At 43.7% G+C, this 20796-nt stretch overlaps 1 protein-coding gene across 1 annotated transcript in view; it reads right to left on the reverse strand.

The window, feature by feature from the left end:
- Nucleotides 1-20796, reverse strand: part of Grip1 (glutamate receptor interacting protein 1) — a 336259-nt gene that overhangs the window by 14025 nt on the left and 301438 nt on the right. The window contains exons 17-23 of the mRNA XM_051176182.1: nt 17801-17945; nt 14800-14939; nt 14445-14630; nt 7267-7423; nt 6566-6677; nt 6389-6433; nt 1898-2131 (exon numbers count right to left, since the gene is read on the reverse strand). Of these exons, the coding sequence (XP_051032139.1) occupies nt 1898-2131; nt 6389-6433; nt 6566-6677; nt 7267-7423; nt 14445-14630; nt 14800-14939; nt 17801-17945 (1019 nt within the window). The remainder of the gene's footprint in view (nt 1-1897; nt 2132-6388; nt 6434-6565; nt 6678-7266; nt 7424-14444; nt 14631-14799; nt 14940-17800; nt 17946-20796) is intronic.

Below are 20796 nucleotides of genomic sequence, written 5' to 3' on the forward strand. Positions count from 1 at the left end.
CCATAGAAAAGTGACTGCTTCGTGGAAGAGCCTGCCAGACAGTCTACAGGACACAGAGAAAAGTGACTGACAAACTGCCAATATAGGTGGACAGTTTAAAGTTTCCTGCTTTGCTGAGGAGTCTGCCAGACACACTATGGCCTATAGGTTGAAGATGGAACATTACAGAAGAACTTCGGGTGACTGTCATTTCTAGAGTTTACATATTATCCTTCTGTGGTCTTTGAGGGAGTTGAAGAGAGATAGTTATGGTTATAGTTTTCCTTAGTTAGGATTAAAGATAAGTTACATATAAGACTTTAGAATCACAATGATAGGATAGATGATGGAATATTTTCTTTATATCTTGCTAAATGTTAATGAACTAAATATTAACTGTGATTCTTATTTGATAACTGTGTTGTTATATATTTTGCTATGTTAAAGTTAAAATCCTTTTTATTTTAGGCAGAAAAGAGAAGATGATGGGAGATGTCATTCTGTGAATATGTTTCTCTTATTGGTTAATGAATAAATCCCTGTTGGCTAATAGGAAAGCAAGATAGGCAGAACGAGGAGACAAGGAGGATTCAGGAGGAGGTAGGGAGATTCACCATGTAGAGACTTGAGAGAGCAGAACTATGGACCCTTTCTTTGGTAAGATAAGACCACGTGGAAATACTTAGGTTGATAGAAATGGCTTAATATTTAAGACAGAGCTAGCCAATAAGAAATGTTAGTAACAGGCCAACAACTTTATATCTAATACAGCGTCTCTGTGTGTTATTTTGGGCTGACGTGGCTGTGGGACCAGGCTGGTGGGAAAATGCTCCTAACACTGCCCGGGGCTTGCTATGGTCACTGTGCTGACCTCAATGTCTTCCTACTGTTTCCTAGATGTTTTCCCACTGGATTCTGTGCTCCCCAAGGATGGACAGCACATCCTTTGAAGGCATGTAACACAGTCTACACAGTCTCGATGCCAAACGAATGGACAACGTGTGTTAAAAATGAAGAACCAGAAGCAGAACTTAACTCATTACATTACCTCATTACGTCATGTCCCCTCCCCTGCCACAATACTGTCAGCTACAAAACAAATAGCTGTGCTTTGTGGGGGTGGTTAGGGAAACTGAAGTCCTCATAGGAAAATGGAGTGGTGGCCTGTTACTTCCTTTTGACCTGACACTTATGTGTTCTTTTGAGCAAAATGAATTATGTTAGGAGATTATTAATGATAGGGAACATCTTAGTTCTCATGAAAAGCGGGGTTGGGGTTGTTACTTTTTACACATCCTTAAATGTTAAACATGAGTAAAGTAGTATTGCTAATTGAGTAAGCCAGAGAGACCTCCCTACCTCTCACTGCTCATTTTGGCCTGGGACTCTCTGGTGCTTGTATCACTTAAACCCTGGCAGCTCTGGAGTTTAGCTATGCATGGTAGGGAGTTACCGGAGTTCACTCTGTCCCGGCTCAGGACATCCAGCGTTTTGTCAAGAGTCTCATGCCTAATGTAGATACGTAAGTGAGGAGCAAGCCTGCCTACAGTGATCTTCAGGCCTCTTTTCAGTGAGGTGATGGGCAAAGGATGTGTAAAAACCCACCCATATTCCAATGGGCACAGAGACTAAATTCACCAAAGCTCCACATGACATTGGAATCTCGCATGTTTGTAAAATTTTGACCAATTTTGATAAACATGTCACCTGAAAAATGAATCTTCCCTGCTTTGCAGGCTAATCCTCCCAGGGGACATGTTTTAAGAAGTAAGTCTCTGGGTCTCTGCCTTTCAACTCTGCCTTCTCTCTTTGGCTGAGCACACAGGAGAAGTCATAGCTGAGCCTACATCAAGGTAACAGTGCCGTGCAGACTGGCTGGTACCTTCAACATCAGGGGAGGCGGAGGAAGTCTACTGACCTTGTGAAGTTCCACAGGAGTTGGGGACATGATCTCCTTTATTTCTTGCTTCATTTTCCTCAGGGTGACTGACTTCCTGCCCACATCTGAGGGCAGGGTGTTGCTGCGAGTTGTTTGGCTGTAGTGTGGCCGTGAACTACTCCGTTCCTGGAAGCTGGCCTGTCGCCCCAGCTGAGTGCGAGCCGCTGGAGCCTCATGATTCAAACTCATGGTGCTCCCCGACATGATTGTTGCCTGTGGCAGTGACAATGTTCAGAGGCAATTAAACCACGGATAAGGGAAGGGTTTGCTCGCTCAACGTTAAGCACAATTCCCCCTCTGCCCAGTCAAAATATGGTGTCTTCAGGGCATAACCAAAGGCTGGAGAATGGACGCACTAGCTCAACTACGGACTTCTGGAGCATGCTTTGCAATTACATTTATAATGCACATCTCAAATCCAATAGAAGTAGTTAAGCCCTTGAGTTTATTTAATCAAATACCACCCCTAGCATTGCTGAGGTAAATTGAAAAGCTCCAACATGAGTGTCCTGCAGACTACTTCTTAAGCACCAACTTCCCACTCAGTTGGCTCTAAGAGCTGGGATTCACGAAGAAGCCACTTTCGGTGTGTGTTAGAGAAGAGGCTGGAGAGCTTCCCAGTGGATGCCAGGCTGCCATTGTCTGTGTTGCTGCCTCTGGCCCCAAAAGAACCAATCTGTAGACTGGAAAGGGATGACTGATTGACCAGTGCAGAGGCAAAGGGGTCTCCTAAGACTTCCAGCTGGGCACTGTCAAGACCATCTTTCTTCTAGCCCAGTGACCTGCCCCAGAAACTTGTAGACACATCTTTTAATATTCATCAGCATTTGGCTTCTACATTTCATGGTACAGACAGTGTATCTTAGAAATGGTCTTTGTGTAATATTCTCAGAGAGTCTCAAAAAAATTATCCTTTTGTATTGGATTTAACCATTTGCTCAATTCAATCAGTGCTCAGCTGTGAGGCTTGGATTGGATTTTACCAATGAATGGGAAGTTTGCTCGGCTTCAAATGCATAACACATAAGCAATGGCAAGATTACATCCCTGAAGCTTAGCACTGGAACAAAAGAGGATTCGAAGGAAGTATCATGATGGGAATGGACATCTCTCATGTTAGAGGATGCCAGGATTCTAAATCAGGACTGTGACCATCTCTCTATTCCTCATACAATGCTCACATGTATAAGTGTGTACTGGTCAATGTGCCTGAAACTATAGCTACAGAAATTATGTCCATACCCATGTGAATACGTAAACTGTGATTTGTTTGCATTAATGAAAAAGCTATCAGCAACAGAGCCTGATTTGTCGAACTCTTTCGGATGTATTCACTAATTTAAGCCTCGTGAGTCTGTAAGGTGGGCACTTCATCCATCACACTTATTTATAGGAGACTGAAACACAAAGAATTTTACTTGCCCGAGATCATACACATAAAACTGAGCAAGGGCTACTAGAGGGGACACTGGAAAGTGAACGTCATGTTTTATTTGTTGTCTAATATAAGGGTTTGCGTCACTCCATTGACGTTCAGTTTGCCACGAAGGAAGCACAACAGCCAAGTATTGGCACAAATCTGCGTAGACCTAACACCTCTATGAAAAAGAAAGCAAACTGACAATTACGTTTGGACAGACTCGACCACTTAAGTCACCGATGCTTTTGAGAATGGCAATTGTAGCTGCAGGTAAATCCTTGCCAGCTACTGAACACTGCACATAGTATTGCTTAATATTCAATGACAGACACTGGTAGGCTTTCTAGGTTATGGGTCTCAGTCCTTCGCATCAGGAGGAAGGAGAGGGACACCTGGGTAGGTTCCATAACTTCTCACAAGCCTGGTATGGGAACCCCAGCAGTCTGGTTGCAGGCTCCTTGACCAATTGGCTCTCTGGCTTCTCTGGACACACCAAACTTCCCCTTTGTAGGTAAGAAGTCTCTAACACTTAAGCAAATGTCGGCATCTATAGTATTACACATCTCTGATAAATAGCTTTTTTGATGCTTACTGACCCCATTCTGTGGCCAGCTGTGTTGGCGCTATGGACACCTTTCCATTCGATGGCCCTTACATACATCACTTCTGTGTTTGATCTGTGGAAACTGATGGAGGTTGACAGCAGCCAGGGATCTTTTTTTTTTTTTTCCTTGCTGTAGTGGTGACTGTCCATCCATTGTCCTTACCTACTTAGAATATTTATTTTCTTTATTTGTATCTATTTTTCCTTCTCATGTGGGAAGTAAAACAATCACTGAGTCTGAGGGCTGACATTCTGGCTTTGATGAGTCTGAGTTGCCTAGTAACACCAATGGGTGTTACAAGGGTCCTGTGACCAAGAGGAGAAGGTAAGAACAGTCCCTCATTCAAGTTTTCAACCGTGACTGGATCACTCACTTATACTAAACTTCAAGGGAATTAATAGCATCTAAAATGGATTCTAAAAGCTAAAGTACAAATATAATTTAGGTCCAGACATTTGGTTAATCTTTTGTCTGTTAAAATGTTAAGGTGGTATTGAAACATAGCAAACTCAGTACTCGATTTTTATTGCATTTGTTAAACGTCAGGCTCTCTATTAATCATTGTGTTAAGTATTATATTACTATAATTCCTATTTTTGAAAGCATCTTATTTTGATTTTTCAAAACAGGGTTTCTCTGTGTAGTCTTGCTTGCTCTGTAGCCAGGAACTCACTCTGTGGACCAGGGTGGTCTTGAGAGATCATAGAGATTCTCTAGTCTCTGCATCCTGCTGGGATTAAACGTGTGCACTACCACCACCTGGCAATTCCTATATTTTATACAAGAAAAAGTTGGTAAGGGAGGTTAAAAATTGCTCAAAGTATTAGTTGGAGTTCTTAGCTTCAGGGAAGGCTGTATATTTTTCAGTGCTAAAGTTGAGCCTAAATTACTGCTAGCAATAATGAAAATGGTTAGTTAATTCTCATCTTAATCACAATCATTTTAGCTAACCTACATTCATAAACTCCATAGTTTGCTTTAACTTTGTTGAAGGTAAATTTCATCCACAGGACTCTGGCTTCAGTAAAAACGTTACAGCCTTCCCAATCAAGGGAACATAATTCATTTAAACAATGTTTAAGTTCTTGTGATGATAGTGTAAATATGACTCTAGTCTATGAACCTGGCGAGCATTCCTCCTGGCTGAAAAAGTAGCTTCTCTTTGGCTTAAAGCTCAGTGTCTTTCCTCTCTGCATTCATCATTTCCAGGACCACTTCATATAAGCTGGGATGGAGGTACCTATAGGTTGCTGTAACATACTTCCAGTGCCATGGTTTCCCTGAGCTAACTCAGTTTCCAGGCAATGGACCAGGCTCATCCAACTACTTTTGAAAGGACCTTCAATGGGCGCAATGTAAGAGAAGCTATAAGATGAGTGTGTGCCACAAGAGAAATGTAGCAAGATGGGAAAGGCGTCGGAGCCAAAGCCACTTAGGTGAGGGCATTTGCTCAAGAACTGTGAATTGTGTTCCCTATTCAGCCGGGGCTGCATCCATGCTTCTTCTCATACTACATACGGGGGTGGTAAAAGTTTAAATAAACCAGCTGGCACTCACGAATTGTACTGTTTTTGAAAATTGTATTTAAAAAAAATCAATGTCTCACATCTTAAATTTTATAAGTCTATCCATGCCCAGGTCCTTTAACTGTGCTCTGAAGCCGAAATTCATGCCACCTAATACTATGGTGTCTATAAACTCAAACTACTGCTTTCCTTTAGAATTTTCTTTGCAGATTCACGAACATTAGAGTCACATAAAGTATCCACGCATGCAGTTGAGAAGCAAAATAATATAAAGATGAGTAACGATTTCAGAATTGCTGGGGTCCCACCCGGCTGTGTCATTCACATTCCTTAGAGTGACTCGGGGACCTCATATGACATCCACCCCACTCCTTATAGCTTAGAACTTAAAGGAACATAAAAGGAAACATTCCGGGTCTTCCCAGACTAAAAGTTTGGATACTGCCAGCAGACTCCCAGCTTTGTTTACGGAATTGCCCAGAGTTCAGCTGTTACCATCCAGCTTGTCCCTCCTCAGATCCAGTAAGGCTTCCAAGGAACACCAAAGCAGGGAGTAATATTTTACCTGTTTATCAAGTAGACTGGCCTTTTAAAACTTAAGGACAAAACAAAGTGTAACTGTGTTTCCTCTTATGTTCCTCTTAAGGGTCAAATTAATTTCTCTACCAGGTACAAATGAAACATGCCAAAGAAACCTTTCTGAAGCAGCTAAGAGAATGAAATGCACCACTGTTGGGACACTGGGCTGGCTCCTTAGCGATTTGGTGGGAAACAGGTACAGTCAGGATTAGCAAGGGAGCGATGTCAGAAGCCACAAGTCAGTAAGAACTGAACTGTATAAAATCAAACTGCTGTCTGGAAGGCAAGGGCAGGGGGAGGCAGCTTCACAAGCAAAAGTATAAACAGAAAGGGTAGCTACCAAGAGAGTCATGTTTCTCAATGACACACGCCTGTCAGCTTTCTCCTGTGGAAAGGGGTTAAAGCTTTTAAATGAACTGCTATGATCAACGCAAACGTAAAAGGACCAAAAAAAAAAAAAAAAAAAAAAAAAAAAAAATGAATGTAGAAACAAAATAAGAGACTGGACCAAGGCTACCTCAAGCTCTCTCAGGATCCCCGACTGGCCGCAGGTCTCCAGATCCTCCAGTGCTTGTGACCAGAAGTTTTCCTCTTGTTCGGCCTCCGCACTATCAGAGGCCCCTGCGAAGCTGCCCACAAGAAACACATTCTGGGTTAAGGAGGATGCGCATACTCACAAGCACACATATACACACGGTAACCACATGCACACAAACTTGTACACACACTCTTACATACATTTCTGTATGTGGAATCATTCGTCTCATTTTACACACACACACACACACACACACCTAGCCCTCTATGGTTCTCTTGTTTTGGACTGGTGGTAGACACTTGTAATCCTGACATGTAGTAGTCTGTGGCAAGGAGGACTTTCAGGTAGGCTTGGGACTCCATAGGGAACTTGGCCGCAAAGCACATGCGCGCGCGCATGTGTGTGTGTGTGTGTGAGTGTGTGTGTATCAGTGTGTGAGTGTGTGTATGTATGAGTGTGTGTGTGTATCAGTTTGTGAGTGTGTGTGTGAGTGTGTGTATGTATGAGTGTATGTGAGTGTGTGTGTATCAGTGTGTGAGTGTGTGTATGTATGAGTGTGTGAGTGTGTATGAGTGTGTGAGTGTGAGTGTGTGTGTGTATAGTGTATGAGTGTGTGTATGTGTGTATGAGTGTATGTAAGTGTGTGTATGTATGAGTGTGTGTGAGTGTGCAAACCTTACCCGCTGGCTGTGGACCGGTCCCAGTCTTCATTACTCAGCCCCACATCTGGATAAGTCTGGCTTCGAGGCTTGGGGACCGGGGACAGGTTTCCTCTTTGTTTTGGACTCCTCCAATCATAGGTGTTGAAATTGTATCCCGAAGTCTGAAAAGTGGTGCCTGAAACAGAAGCAAGGCAGTAGAGCTGGGCGTGGGGATTATCTCATCTACTGAGACATGACATCGTTGGCCAGAAGAAGGTCAGGGAGCAAAGTAACGGCAGAAACGACAGCAGGCACATAAAGGTACCCAGCCGTCTCCCTGCTCTGGTACAGGAAGAAGTCACACCCTCTGGAGAATTTTGAGGAAAGCATCTAGAAGGCAACTTTAAATATAGAGTTTTTCAGTGTACATTTTGGGGTTCAAGGGCATATGTACCGGGCTGACTCCATAGCCTGTATCACAATCATCATACATTTCTCAATCCTTTTCCTCAGGTTGTGTAAATACGTATATGGCTTTGGAGCAGATTTGTGTCTCACTGTAATAAGGAATTCAACACAACAACCACCTGGATCCCTGTTTTCACTATTCGGGGGCCTGAACCTGGGTCATAAAAGGGGTCAAAGGATGGCCAAATGAAAGCTTGAAGTTAGCACGCAAGTGTTTATTAGGCTTAAGGGCTGGGAAGATAGTGTTGGCCAAGCAGGAGAAAGTAATAGTGTCTTACTAAGGACTGCTCCCTACCCCTCAAATCCATCAGTGCAATCTCTCAACCCCCAAGAAGAAACTCTGTAGTCTCTTACTGCCCACATGTGTTCCTCCCAGCAGGAGGAAGGTAAGTCACATGATTAACCATGTTGGGACAGTGTCTGTGCTGACTGCTGTCTCTCCTCCTTTTCTGCCGCTGGCTATGTGGTGAGCTATGTAACAATCTGTGAAATGCCCTGACCACTCCCATGGCCAAGAGTTTTCTCAGAAGAATCCTTACAACTCTTGTTCCAGATGCTGGAAATGCAAGCCAAACAGCTGGAACACTGGTGACTGTTTGGACCAAGGAATGTCCCCAAGGATAAAAGTGCTAAGTATTTAGGAGCATAGATCCCAAAACACTGCATACATAGTTATATGCAAATTCTGATATGCCTACATCCTTAAATTGAAATCAAGTCACTGTTAGGGCTTGGAGAAAAAGTACCCTGTTTCTGGCTGCAGGATAGACCTAACTTAGCTTCGTTTATTGACCTTTGTAGGAACATGCATACACACACACACACACACACACACACACACACACACACACAAACACAAACGCACACAAATGCACACACCACACACACATATACTTTAGAGCTAAATCTAACTTTGAATTATCAAGTTATTTTGGACTGATAAGGAACAGGGTGGATTAACACAGCCAAACACTAATCGTTTTCTGGGTATTTATTATACAGGGACATAAGCTTGCTTAGAGAATAATGAACAGTAATGGAGTAAATTACACCCTAGAGAGACCCAGTTGTAAGTATTCTATGCTGTAAATTCAAGGTCTTTGGCTTTAGCTGATAACATCAGACAGCTTTTTGTTGTTTGTTTTTCTTAAGGGAGTCTATGACTATGACCATATTTGGTTTTTCTAAACAGTCCTGATAGGACTATGAGATTAGACACTCAAAGAAAGAGCTGAGTGAGAACGAAACTGTGACGCTTCAGACTTGACGGAGGCTGTGTAACAAAGGCAGCAGTGACGGATGTCACCAGAGACGCCCATCAGTAGAAGCGGTAAGACGCTTGGGCCCCGCTGCCACCAAGGCACTGCCTGCCTCTGCCAGGCTCTGGGTTACAGTGTGAGATAATAAATGCTCACCGCCGTCAATGCAACAGTATTGGTTTTCCTTTGTAAGTATCTGAATGCAATCCCTAACTGATGCAGGGAGATGTCAATACTATGACTTAAAATGGTGGAAATCAGATTGGTAAAAGCAAGCTGTTTTGCTGCGATGTGGTGGTGCACCCCTTTAGTCCCAGCACTGGAGAGGCAGAGGCAGGCAGCTCTCTGGCCTACAGAGTGAGTTCCAGGACAAGCTCCAAAGCTACACAGAGAAACCCTGTCTTAAAAAAAAAAAAAAAAAAAAAAAAAAAAAAAGAAAGAAAAGAAAAAAAGCAAGCAAGCTTTTTTGACCCTCTACACTGGGATCAAACTGAAATTGTTGCAGCAGTCCATTTGTTAAAAAAAAAATATATATATATATATATATATATATATATATGTATATATATATATATACACTGCAAAAATATAATTAAAGTTTGTTTTTACAGAATGGCAATGCAAATGCATTTATGATGTTTGAAACTACATTTGCATGAGTGTATGTGTTTGTACAATGGGTGAGTGTGTGTGAGGGAATGCACATGTATGTACATGTCTGTGCGTGCCAGACTTGATATCTTCCTCAGATGCTCTCCACCAATTTTTGAGGCAGGATCTCTCATCAACCTAGAGCTTGTTGCCTAGAATCTGGCGAGATAAAAGTCCCAGGAACCCTCCCTTCTCTTCCTATCCAGTGTGGGGAAGCCATGACTGTTTTGTTCATTTTAATGTGGGTGGAGAGCCCAACTCAAAATGCTTGTGTGGAAGAGACTTTACCAACCGAGGCATGGCCCCAGCTCCCATAGCATTTTAAGTGAAAACTTTGACCCAGGGAATTGTAAAAAATCTATGTTGTAAGTAGTCACTGCCTTGATGCAGAATTGGAAACCTTTATCCCTCTCTTCTTTATCTCTTCTGCATCTTGGTTTTAATATGGAGCTTTATATTTTGCGTCGTAATGAGGGTTTAAAATTCCGTCGTGGCTGAGCAAAATGTTCCATTTTATTTATTTGCCGAATGGAAGATAAAGCTTCACAAATGTAGGTGCTTCTAAATCGCCTCAGCATGGTGTTTCATTCTTAGGGATAATAAACTTGAGATATTTATAAAGTCCTGACACCCCAACCCAGTCACGTTTGCTTTTCTGTATGCATTTTCCATCCATGGCCTTTAATTCTCACCCAGTCTTCATGTGGGAAAGGAAGCTAAACAATGTTTGCTCCTACATAGAAAGTTTGAAAACGCTTTGGGGAGTTTACTCCTTGAACCTATAATTTGGGGGCTGTAAATCTTGCTGTTCCTCATAGTTTTGGAAACCAATTTTAGCATAAGAATCAAGTCAGACAATCTTGTCCAGGTTTTTTTTTTTTTTTTTTTTGTTTGTTTGTTTTTGTTTTTTTTTTTTCAAAGACCCAGTTTTGTTAAGAACAAGAAAATCAAATCATAAGCTTGAGTGGCTATTTGTAATTGTTCTTGCCAATAAAAGTTTCATGTGTTTGGATGAACACTGCTTGAAGAATAGCAGAGGAAGGGAAGGAAAGTTCTTCCGGCTTGCAGATGTCACCCCAGAGAGTGAGTACAAACAGCAGAATCCCACCCCGGATTCTCTGCAACTGTATTAGGTCCATAACCCCAAGCCAAAACAGGAAACTGGCAAATTCAGTGAGAGTCATATGAGAAGTGGGTGGTGGTGGTAGTATGTGTGTGTGTGTGTGTGTATGTGTGTGTGTGTATGTGTTTGTATCTGTGTGTGTGTGCTGTGTGTGTGTTGGTGTGTGTATGTGGTGTGTGGTGATGTGTGGTATGTGTGTGGTAGTGTGTGTGGTGGTATGTGTATGTGTGGTGTGTGTGTGGAGTGTGTGGTGTATGTGTATGTGTGGTGTGTGTGTGGTGTGTGTATGTGCTGTATGTGTGTGGTGTGTGTGGTGTATGTGTGTGTGGTATGTGTGTGTGTGTGTGTGTGTGTGTGTGTGTGTGTGTGTGTGTGTGTGTGGTATGGAGTTGAAAGAAGACTTGTCTGGCCAGAGACTTGCAGAGGCCCAGTCAGCTGAAACAGAGGCCATGATAGAGACAAAGACAAAGCAGCCATCGTGCTTGGAACGCTAGGATGAACTGAACCTGCTGGTGGCAGCAAACCGCCTGGATCCTGTCTATCACCAGGGAAGCCAGGTGAACCTGGAGAGGCACATAGGGATGAGCAGCTGTCCTTCTGGAGAAGCCCCCATCCTGTTACCACGGTGAAGCTGCTAGCCCAGGCTGGCCTAGAACACAATGTGAGCTTGCAGCTTGCTCAGAGCCTCTAGCAAACTTCCAGTTCAGGGTAGATTCACTAAATGGGGTGGTGAGTGATGATTTAAATGATGGGCACAAGCTGTATGCAAAGCTTATATTAAAAGAATAGGGATACAGGCGATGGTGGCGCACGCCTTTAATCCCAGCACTCTGGAGGCAGAGGCAGGCGGATCTCTGTGAGTTCTAGGACAGCCTGGTCTACAGAGCGAGCTCCAGAACAGCCTCCAAAGCTACAAAGAGAAACCCTGTCTTGAAAACCAAACCAAACCAAACCAAACCAAACCAAAGCAACAACAAAAAAAGAGTTAAACCAGAGGCAAAATGTTCTGTCAAAGACCTAGGGTGAAAATAAGAAGCAAACACAAGTGAGTTTCTGGGGAAAAAAGTAAGCAAACCACTAATAATGTAATCATGGAAACATTAGTAACACAAATACATTTAGCGATGTGTTTAGAAACTGAGAAAATATGATAATTAATCAAGAGATTACTTAATTATATGCAAATATATTTAAGCTTGGATTTAAAAATGACTGCTCTTCTAGGGAAAATACAAATGGCAAAATTGGCTTCAAACAATAAGACAGAAACATAACTACCTGAGTTGCCAGACGAGGATTATCGAGACCATGAGAGCATCAAATTAGTACATATTATTGCCCTTTGCTTATAAAAGTCAATTATCAATAGTCACAAGCTAGCCAGGCAGTGGTGGTGCATGCCTTTAATCCCTGCACTTGGGCAGCAGAGGCAGGTGGATCTCTGTGAGTTCACGGCCAGCCTGGTGTATAAAACAAGTTCCAGGACAGCCAGGGCTGTTACACAGAGAAACCCCGTCTTGAAAAAACAAAACCAACCAACCAACCAAATAAAGAGGGAACAGAACATAACAAAATAAAAAAAGACAAACGTCAAAAGCTAAATCCACCTGGCTTTCATGCATTGCCTTAAGAAACCCATATCTTGACGAATGGCAAGCTCAAAATGAATGCTGAATAGGGTGAAATCCTGCCCCTCCTGCTGTGTGTGGTGGCCCTGGCAGGCTCCACTGTCTTCATGAGGACAGGGAAGGTTTGCTGAGCTGCCAGTCTTCTGAGGACCGTTTTCTGGGTGCTACACTCAGAGCACAGAGGTGACCCTGGCATATTGAGAAGAGACAGCCATGGGCCAATGCAGAGGCTTGGAAATAGGTTCTGCGGAGCGGTTGAAGGAACCTGGCTATTTTGCTTGAAGAAGGAAAAGATTCGAAAGAGAAGTGGTAATATCACCCGGCAACCTGACGGGCTGCCAGGTGGAAGGTGCTGGAGTTGGTTCTGAGTCACCTTGAGGGTGTAAGGAGGAATAACTGACAGAAACCAAGGGCAGGGCAGATTTCAGCTCTACACAGTCATGAGTTCTGAGCTGTCGGAGCCAGCAGAGAGACAGGGAAGGCTGAGAAAGAGGGCTTGTCAGCTTGGTCGGTGCTCAAGGACACACAGCATGCCCACCCCCACCCCCAGACACAGCAGTGCTGGACACAGCCCCAAGGACCACATCAGATGCCAGGCTAGCTGACTTCTGCATCTTCCCCTCACACTGGACCCATGACCAACAGTGACCTTCGACCTGCAGTTTCCTTAAGGGAATTGCATGAGAGGCGTCATGTGGACATGCTCAGTAAACTCAGTCATTCGGCTGATATAAGGTATTGTTAAATTATCCTAATTCTGCCACATTGTCATGATCTCTACTCATATCCTAGTCTCTCCAGTCTTTTAAAGATTTTAATGTGTCAGTGTTAAGTTTATTATTATTATGACTATTACTCAAATTTTTGAAATGCTTCATAAAGTAGTTTTTCATTTTTTACTAAGGAAGGACAGACTACATATATCTCATACGTCAGTCATGGCTCTGGTCTTAGAGTGCAAAAGACTGGAATAAGTTTATATGTATCACCTTATAGGGCAGAGCTCATTGGTATCAATAGTTTCCTCACCAAAAAAATGTGTGTAAAAATGTTTCCACATTAGTAAAGAATAAATCAACATACCCACTAATAAATGAACTTGACCAGGGTCCTTTATCTGGCATCTCCTTACATCTGAATACTTTTCAGGCAGTGAAAAATGTGACATTGGGTGGCATGGATAACTTGTCACAAGGTATTGTGGCTTGGAAGAATGGTCAGATAAAAAGGTGGGATTTTATTTGTGGTGGGGGCTGGAGAGATGGCTCAGCACAGGGTTAAAGTTTGATTCCAAGCACTCATATCACGTGGCTCACAAGTACGTGTTACTCTAGTTCCAGGGAGATGGGACAGCTCTGGTCTCCTGCATATCTGTGCTCATACTCAACAAACCATCACACACACACACAGAGAGAGAGAGAGAGAGACACGCACACATGTACTCACACATGTGTGCACACACTATCACATACACACACACCGTCATCAACCTTTGACTTTGAGATGTTTACCATGTTTTCTCCACCAAAATTCAATCTCATGACTATGTAATAGCTCAAAAAAATCCTTTAAATGTTTCCCCCACCTATCTGGGACTTGACAGAGAGTGATACAATCATGGCAGGCTCAGCAAAACGAAATAGGCCAACCGAGATGAGGGCAGCTCATCACACACCATCACATATAACAAACACCCACATCACTCTAACAATGACTACTAAGGAAAACTATGGTTTTTATTCAGGCCAGGTGTGCCCAAGAACCAATGGGCTCACGAGTCATTGGGACACTCTTGTTACAGGCTCAGATCCCCCTGGCCATCTCTGTGGAATGCTTACTAAAACCACAAAACAGTGGAGCCTGTCTCCATGAATGCTACCATACGGTCTACTTCACAGCCACTTAAGCTCTCTGCATGAAACGCTTGGCCATCAGGAGCCTACCAGTGTGTGATAAATGCCCATGACTCACAAGAAGGAGAGCATTCCAGGCCAGAAGCTGGAAGTGTTCAGGTTCTTGATGCAACTGAAATAGATATGGATTGCCAAAAGCCATTCCGCACACGGAGCAGAGGTGAATCTTCCATACCTTGACTCCCATAGCTGGCATCGATTCCAGACCCATCCCAGGAGTCCACAGCACTGTCCACACTGGGCACTGTGGAGGGGTACATGTCGGAAAGCTTGCCGGGCTTCTGTATGGGGGAGGGGTCCTCCTCACCATCTCCCAATTCACTGGGGATGGGGAACTTCTTGGGACTTGATGCTGGTGGCGCTTTACAGAAAGGGAAAAGGGGTGTGCATCAGTGGAGACTCAAATAAAAAGATCTCCACATACTCTAGCTGGAGAGCCATCTCCCTAGAAACACACACAGGCATTAAGCACACTCTTTAGGGAAGGAAACACACCGGAAATCCTTAAGTGAGACGCCCGGCCCACTCACCATCTGTCTGTTTCTTAATTTTCAGGGTGACAGTCTCTCCTGCCATCTGTAGCAGGTGGATGGCTTCACTCAGAGGTTTCCCCTTCAAGCTGCTGCTATTGATGGCTAGGATTCGGTCTCCGATGTGGATCGCTCCAGTCCTGGAACACCAGACAGGGGCAGGGAAGGTGGACACACCAGACAGGGACAGGGAAGGTGGACACAATCCCCACAAGCTTCTGAGGGTAAATTTCCCAATACGCCTGCATATTAATGATGATAAAGACTTGGAGAGGTCTCTAACATTTACTTCTAGCTCTCGCTTGGGAAATGTTGTAACTGCATCTGTTGTGAGTTACTGTTTAGAAACTTCGAACTAGGAAAAGTGTCTTAATTAGTTTTGAGAATGGACTTGGGCATTTTTTAAACTCTGAAAGAAGCTGAGGCAGCCATTTGGCAAACTCCTCACAGGTCCCCGGGAAATGAACTCTGTGGAGCGGTGTGTAGAAGGCAACATTCTCGATTCCTCCCAATTTAAAATGTTTAATACAAAGTGGTGCTCGCCTTACCGTAAGACAAGTTCAAGAGATTGGGGCATAGACTAGACAAGGACAGCAGCAGCTCCTGCCTGATTCTGAGGGTGGAAAAAAAATGCTGAACAGAGGGTTCATTTAGTGCTAAGTTTTTAGTCCATCTCTGTCACCCACCAGGTCAGCTGTGTGGCATGGCCACCTCATTTTAACCTCTCTGGACATTAGTCCCTCACCACTAGAATGGGGGTAATCATCTCAAGAGAAGCCTGAAGGAGGAAATGGGAAAACGTGTGAGAGCTTGGATCGAAATGTGGATAAAGAAAAACTTATCCCCCTAACCAATAAATCAGTTTGCGTGTGTGGTTTGTACATGCATATATGTGTGTGGGGGCATGTCGATGTCAGTAGTCAACTCTGAGTCTCTCTCAATCACCCTCTACCTCATTTATTTGTCATTCATCAATCTATATCATCTATCTATCATTTATCCAACCACCCACCCATCCATCATCTACCTAATCTATTTATCTATCTACCCATCCATCATCTAGCACTATCCTATCTATCTATCTATCTATCTATCTATCTATCTATCCATCCATCCATCCACCCACCATCATCTATCAACCTATATCTATCCATCCATCATCTATCTATCTATCTATCTATCTATCTATCATCTATCCATCCATCCACCCACCATCATCTATCAACCTATATCTATCCATCCATCATCTATCTATCTATCTATCTATCTATCTATCTATCTATCTATCATCTATCCATCCATCCACCCACCATCATCTATCAGCCTATATCTGTCTATCCACCCATCCATCATCCATCATCTATCAATCCATCCATCCATCCATCCATCCATCCATCCATCCATCCATATCTATTGACTATTGTTTAAGGCACAGCTTCTCACTGAATCTGGAGCTCATCAGTGGTCCTTCTGTTTTAGCGTCCCTGTGCTGTTGGATAGGTACACACTTCTGCCCCTGACTTTTACATGGTGCCTGGGATGCAAACTTGTCCACACACTAGTGCAGCAGATGCTTTGCCAAGGCATCCATCTCCCTGCCTCACCCCCCGGAAAGACATTAACCTACCGATTAATACACTGACTAGCTGTGTCATTAACCGTTCTCTTTATACCCTCATCCACTCTGAAGGAGGACACTGGAATGTACAGTTCTGATGCTGACTTTAGCTGTCACCGTTGGGCAGCATTGAAAGGGACAGGAAGGAGAGGACCACAGATGACTGACAGTCAGACAGCTGAGATCTTTACCCCGAGATAAAGAACCAAGCATGAGGAACCAATGTCAGGTCTTGGCTGCACTGGATCACTTTAAATTCAGGTAATGAAGGAATCAACCCTGTTTACAGGGTTGCCGGGGCCGGGGTGCTTTGACCACAGCTTGTTCTAGGGCTACAGCTTGGGTGACAGAGGTGACACAGTGTACACCGGTCGGGAGGGGCTGCTTAACCTGTCTACTGTTATAGTTTGACCTATGGGATTTTTCTTTGAAAAAACAATCTCTTCTCTTATAAAGAGCATTAGTTCAAGAAAGATGTAGGTTGTGAGATGTAAATGCAAAGAGACATTTTGCTGACTCCCGTGTTGCCTAACAGTAATAACTAGCCAGGGGGCTTCCTGAGGAGTTCCCTCTCCTGGGTGTCTCAGCTAAAATTAGAATATTGAACCCTAGTCAAGTGGTCCTGGCCGGCTCCCCCAGCCCCCTCATCCGACAGACAGAGCTGTCGAGCGGACTGATTTCTGAGTAAGGGACCTTGTAGTTCTGAAACTCTGCAGTGCTACATCCCCACCTTGCAAACCATTGTCATCAAATATGGGCCTGAATGATGTGCCTGAGCATTCTTGATCTAAGTCACCAGAAAGATAGATCTAGTTGTGGAGTTGAAGAGCGGTTCAGCGGAGGGTGGAGAGTAGGAGGGCCCTGTTCATTGCTGTCAAAGAACAAATGAACACGGCCCAAGGAGACATTGTTGGAAGGGTGACTATACTCTGTTAGCTGCGGTCTTTGAGGACTTAGTCTTTATTACCCCCGCCCCCCAATACAGAGAAGCTTAGGACGATATCTGTCAGGTAACAGAAAGCCCAGCAAGTGTCTGCAGAATTGATTTGGACAAGCCTTTTAACCTCCCTCAACTTTAGCATCCTCTTCCCCAAACGGACACAGTATAAATCTACCTGCAGCTGACTGTGGTCTCCCAACACATTTTGTTGGAGACTAATACCCATGCTAAGCCTATGGCATCCTTCACCGCCTGTAAGATGCCCTTCAATGTCAAGTCAGAGCCCTGCCCAAGAGTTCCCAAGCTCAAAAAAATCAATCCTCCGTGCAGATTTAAAAGTCAACAGATAAACAGGCAGGAGGAGGGAGCGAGTTTTCACACAGCCCTGAAGGAGCAGGCCCCTCTCAGACACAGGCAATTATAGCAGTTTCTTCACACTTTACCTTTCAGCTAATCCCCCTTTAGTGAGGCTTGAGATGATTATAGGATCAAACGGCTCTTCCGTTCCTGAAATCGTGATGCCAAGGGGCCCCCCATAGCGCTTCAGCTCCACGGTATAAATAATCGCTCCGGAACTTTCTTGCTCATCTGCAACAAATGCCAAGGAATCATAATTGGTTTCGTTGGAAAAAAGAGAAATGATGCATGTATCCTTCCATGAAGCAGTAAATTTAAAATTTTGCCACTGAAACGTTGTGGCTCATAAAGTGAATATTTTGGGAAGTGGCATTTCCTTAATAGGATTTCACATTCTAATTCAGGGATGAAGTTGTCACAAGTGTCTGGGATGAGGAACACTTGTATTTAACCAGTGGGTGTCCCACCTAATGACAGCGGGAACTTCCATGTTATGTCTCTCCTGTGCACAGCGCTTGGGCAGCCTTTTGCTAAGTATATGTGGTCAATGCCCATGAAATAACCATACAGCCGAGTAGATAACACAGAATGAGAATACCACTCAAAATTTCCATTTCCAGCCTTTTCGAACACACCATGTCTCAAAATACAAAAGCTGGTTTTGCCCAGGGTTGGCTCAAATGATGATACTTGTTTAAGTGGGACCCAGTGAGGTTATCTTGAAGACAGTACCAGGAATTTTAGAAAACTCTTTTATATAATTCCATCGACAGTGTCTTAGCCCCATGGATCAACCCAGGAACATTGTAGCAGAGGTTTGAGTAATGCTCTCTCTGCTACAGAGAGTAAGAGCTGATGCAAACTATTCGTTGACTGCAGGAAGGGTCTACCAGGCTGCCATATGGCCATGCGTTCCCTGAGCCATTGAATAGTGTCGATACAGAGGACATTTCTGTTCTTCCCCAAACATTTGTCAGAAAGTTGTCACAGGCCACTTTCAGCATGGTGGATGTTATGACTCCATTTGGGTTGCATTATGAAGTCTCAGGATTCAAAGGATTTTTATATGCTCATGTTTAAAATTCCTGACATTTGTTTTATCCATTGGCCTGAGAGCTAAGATTGGTTAAGGAGCTGCTTCATTTCTGTACCTCAGGATACAACGATATGGCCCAGTAACTACTTGAACAAAACAGTCAGTTTTCACAGCCAGCATGTATGGAGTAAGGTATTCACAGAGCCACATTTTTGCAGCAAGAAGCTGTTCATTTACGATATGAAATGCTAAAATAAGGAGGAAAGGAAAAGCTTGAGTTAACAATTCAAGTATCTGTGTGTGCCGTGAAGAATTAGGGGGATGTAAAAGGCAAGGTCAGGGGAGTAATGTGGGTAGGGACACGCCCTCCCTTGGCAGCATTTACTTTATTCTCGGCCATGGCCTGGGAGTTAGGGAGTGCAGCTGCCATTTCCTGTGGGCTCAGCGCCTCAACAGCTCCCCTTGCTAGGAATCGAAGGCCACAGACCATAAGATGCAGTTGCTAGAAACAACATCTTAGGTTAGAAAAGTACCCAGTATCTGGCTGAAGTTGGATCAGCAGCTTAGGGTCTTTCTCAGGAAGTCTAAGGGCTCTGGGAAATGGTCCCCAAGTTTCTTTCAGGCTGTTGATCATGTGGTGGTGAACAGGCTGGTCATCACGCCCTGCTGAGCGCTCCAGGAGAAGCATCAGGAGTGTTTAGTGAATTTAAGCCCAGAAGCCCACATTTTCTGATGGCGTTTTGTTAGCTGCCAGAGCTCTCTTTGCTGTAAATGAACACGGTATACAGCGAGCAGATTCCATTTATGCTGCGAGCTGTGTCAATAATTATAGTCTGCATAGAGTCGGGAATGGTTCACTCGATTGGTGACTCTGATGTAATTAAACCATAGCTAATATTGTTTATGTCTGGGTTTTCTGTTGGCCCCTCTGCCAGTTTGTAGGAAGTGTTAGGTGCAGATTCAGCCTCGATGAAAACAAACGTTCGCTGGGAGGGCAGTGGGCTTGGGGGCAGATCCCCTTGCTGAGAGGAGTGGGGAGACCTTCTCCATTATCCGTCCGGGTGTCCCCAAAATGGCAGACAACACGGGGAAGGGATAGATGGGTTTAGGGTAGTCGTGTTCAGGCCAGCTTACACAGGGACATTTTATATCTGTACCCAGGTAGTTGGCAAAAAGGACAACTGCTGGGCACCCAGGACGTGACATACATGCAAAACAAGAAAATGGCAATATCATACTAAAACATTCTTCAAAGGATGGTGGTAAGGCAAAATGGAGATCTTTGGGGATCCTAATTTAAATAAACCAACCGGTTTAAAAAAAATACATCCTAATTACCTCTCTCTTGCTCTTTGTTCACTTTCTTGCTCTCTCTATACATATATGAAATATATATTTATATGCACATATATTCACATGTATACATATAGACACACAAAACTCATATATATGAAATGTATACATACATTTATATGTACATGTATACTAATATGTGGAAATTATATAGATATTTTATATACGAAACCAAGTACTACATTTTTGGGAATCGTGCACCCTGCTGAGACACATAGTGTTATGAAGATCACTGCTAATACTTTAAAATGCGTTACATTGCCAGCGACCTTCCTCTAGGGGTATTGTTAATGTTTTACAGGATGGGATGCTTGGGACTGCTTGCAAATAATTCAGTGGGAGGAGAAACTAGACTGGGAGTCAGCTAGCCATGGCTGCTGCTGGGAGACGCAATGAGGATCCATTGCACTGTTTCCCTGTTTTCTGTGTGGACTTGAAATTGCAGAGTTTAAAAACTGTCTTTGTACACGATCTTACTAACAAGGCTTAAAAAAATAAGCAACACTCCTAGAAATCCCTATGCGAATGCCTCAAGTAAATAGGTGTTTGAGTAGCCTGCTTTCTTCTTCCCAATGGTGGCACAGCTGCCCTTACACGGTCCTGTCGTAATCACATGGCCTTCTGGCCATGATCAAGGTGCCCAAGCCTCCCTCTGTCTCTTTCCCTTGAGGAGCTCTAGCTTGGCTTTGCCTA

This window comes from Phodopus roborovskii, unplaced genomic scaffold (assembly GCF_943737965.1).
Source record: "Phodopus roborovskii unplaced genomic scaffold, PHOROB, whole genome shotgun sequence".
Taxonomy (NCBI): Eukaryota; Metazoa; Chordata; class Mammalia; order Rodentia; family Cricetidae; genus Phodopus; species Phodopus roborovskii.